General features: G+C 51.5%; 2 protein-coding genes across 2 annotated transcripts; both read right to left on the bottom strand.

The window, feature by feature from the left end:
* Window positions 1–28: 28 nt before the first annotated feature.
* Window positions 29–743, bottom strand: Pmar_PMAR017857 (Acyl-CoA dehydrogenase, putative; the record flags this gene model as incomplete). Its single annotated transcript, XM_002775074.1, has 1 exon — window positions 29–743. A coding segment is annotated over one exon (715 nt), but the record flags the coding sequence as incomplete, so codon positions are not given.
* A 732-nt stretch (window positions 744–1,475) lies between these two features.
* Window positions 1,476–2,176, bottom strand: Pmar_PMAR017858 (conserved hypothetical protein; the record flags this gene model as incomplete). Its single annotated transcript, XM_002775075.1, has 5 exons — window positions 1,476–1,633; window positions 1,694–1,835; window positions 1,885–1,954; window positions 2,002–2,099; window positions 2,147–2,176. 5 exons carry the CDS (start codon window positions 2,174–2,176, stop codon window positions 1,476–1,478), a joined length of 498 nt encoding a protein of 165 aa, XP_002775121.1.
* Window positions 2,177–2,212: the final 36 nt, after the last annotated feature.

The raw sequence follows: 2,212 nt of genomic DNA on the forward strand, positions 1-2,212 counted from the left end.
ACGAAGGTAGTGCCACTAGATAGCACACCTTGGCAGTCCATTCTGGTGGTCTTGAGGCCGGGCATGCCCCTCTCCACCAACAGCATAGATATGCCCTTCATGCCCGGGCCCCCAGTTCTGACAGCGACCGAGAAGTAGTCGGAGAATATGCCGTTTGTGATCCACTTTTTCTGGCCGTTAACAATGTAATGCTTCCCATCAGGGGTCAGCTTGGCAGTAGTCCTAATACTGGCCACATCACTCCCAGCATGGGGCTCCGTGATACACAAACATATGTTCTTTTCTCCTCGGACACATGGAGGAGCGACTCGAGCCTTCATCTCAGGGGTCCCGAAGTTCAAGACAGTAGGCAGGCCTATGTTGAGGCCGCCCATCATTCCCCACATGACGCCACCAGAGCCGCACCTACAAAGCTCATCGATGAAGATGAGCTCATGGAAGTAGTCGAAGCCTTGTGGCTTGGCAGCAACAACAGGATCAGCGTAGTCGTAACCCTTAGGGCCGACCAAACTGGGCAGGAGGCCAGCCCTGTAGCACTTTGCGTAGATCTCCATGGGAATGGCCTTCTCCTTCTCCCACTCGCTGACGTTGGGCATGACCTCGTCCTCTACAAACTTGCGGCATCTAGCCCGCCATTCAACGTGGGACTGTGTGTAGTAGGGGCTGCTGTGGCCTTTGCTGTACCAGCTAGGCTCCGCATACGGGACTGGAGATCCGAAGGTTTCCTTCGCAATAACGGGCATTGATTACGTATCAACTGCGCTACATTCCCATGCTCATTTCAGTGACACTCCTATGAGGCACATAATGGAGACGCCTCAGACAAGCGTCTCAATGTTACGGAAAGGGCGTGACCACAAGGCCACACTCTGTCGTACTTGTGGCGAACGTTCGTTTTCACCGGATAGATTCTACTGGGAGATTTGTGGCAGCAGAAAATACTCTCGAACTACTCACTACACCATGAAGACTCCACCCCAAAAAAGACGGATGAAAACCTATCTTGCGCGTCTACAAGCAGCGTTGTAGAGTTTCAAGTTCACATAAGCGAGCAAGTTGCCCCATCTCCCGGGCGTTCCGGTAGAGGCGCAATGTCCAGACCTAATCACTAAATTCACATCACTATCAGATCGTGCATCGCTCTTTACGCTTGCCATTCCTCAGACTTCGTCAGCTTCGAGGTGCTTAGTGAACTCGTTCTGGAACGCCATCCTGGGGTTCCAAAATAGATCCCGGGATAAAGTGCTACTAAACTGAACAACCCCTTCCTTCTCCAGCCAACATTTTCCACACTTAGTGACTTGATGGAGCTTGAGTTATGTCAATGTACAATGTATCGCTAGTTCCCTTGCCTTGGATACCCCCATCAAAGGTTTGTGGATTTCATGCTGGGAATATAATCTTTTCACATGAGGGAACCCCGCGCGCCACTGCCAACGCGAAACGTGAGAGACCATGCATGATCAAACTCTTTATTAAACCCTAAGGAGATGCGCCTTCTCGATAAATTCGTCGCGGTTCTTCGAGACCTCGGCAAAGTGCCTCAACAACAGCTGCTTGATAACCTTGTCGGTAACTGTCGACAACCCTGATGCACGGGCTTCGGCTGACATTACGACGTCTTCAGGGAAACCTGATAGCGCGGAACTCCAAATTGGAGTCTCCAATACACAGAAGAAGAGGCCTCCCTCACCGGCCAGCCTCGCGACGTTCATGCCGTAGCTCTGCGTTGTAGGGCCTGGGCGAATAGAGTAGAGGAAAGTTATCTTGCCAGTACGCTCATCAACAGCTGCAGCTACATGGGCATTTGAGACTACACCATCAGGAAACGTGGACTGAAATAAAATCCCGAAATCTGCACCCCAAAACATAGACGTGACTCACGGCAAGTGTAGCCAGCTCATGGAAGTGCGTCGCGAAGAGCACAAAGGACTTAGACTCAGCGGCAATATACCTAATGGAACTCGTCGTGATTCACTTGAGGGCGCGATCGCGACTCACTTAGTGATATGCCAGGCTAACCCAAAGCCATCCTCAGTGCTTGTTCCTCGGCCAAGCTCGTCTATGATCACCAGACTGTATTCATCCGCGCTTTGAATCTGCGAGCACCATCCCCCTCCACTGTATCCGTGCCCTCAGGTTATACTATGGAAGCAGCATCAAGCATCTCTGCCATGAATGTAGACACACCGCGTATCTGATAGTCTGACGC

The sequence above is a fragment of the Perkinsus marinus genome, assembly GCF_000006405.1.
Source record: "Perkinsus marinus ATCC 50983 genomic scaffold scf_1104296956752, whole genome shotgun sequence".
Lineage (NCBI taxonomy): Eukaryota > Perkinsozoa > Perkinsida > Perkinsidae > Perkinsus > Perkinsus marinus.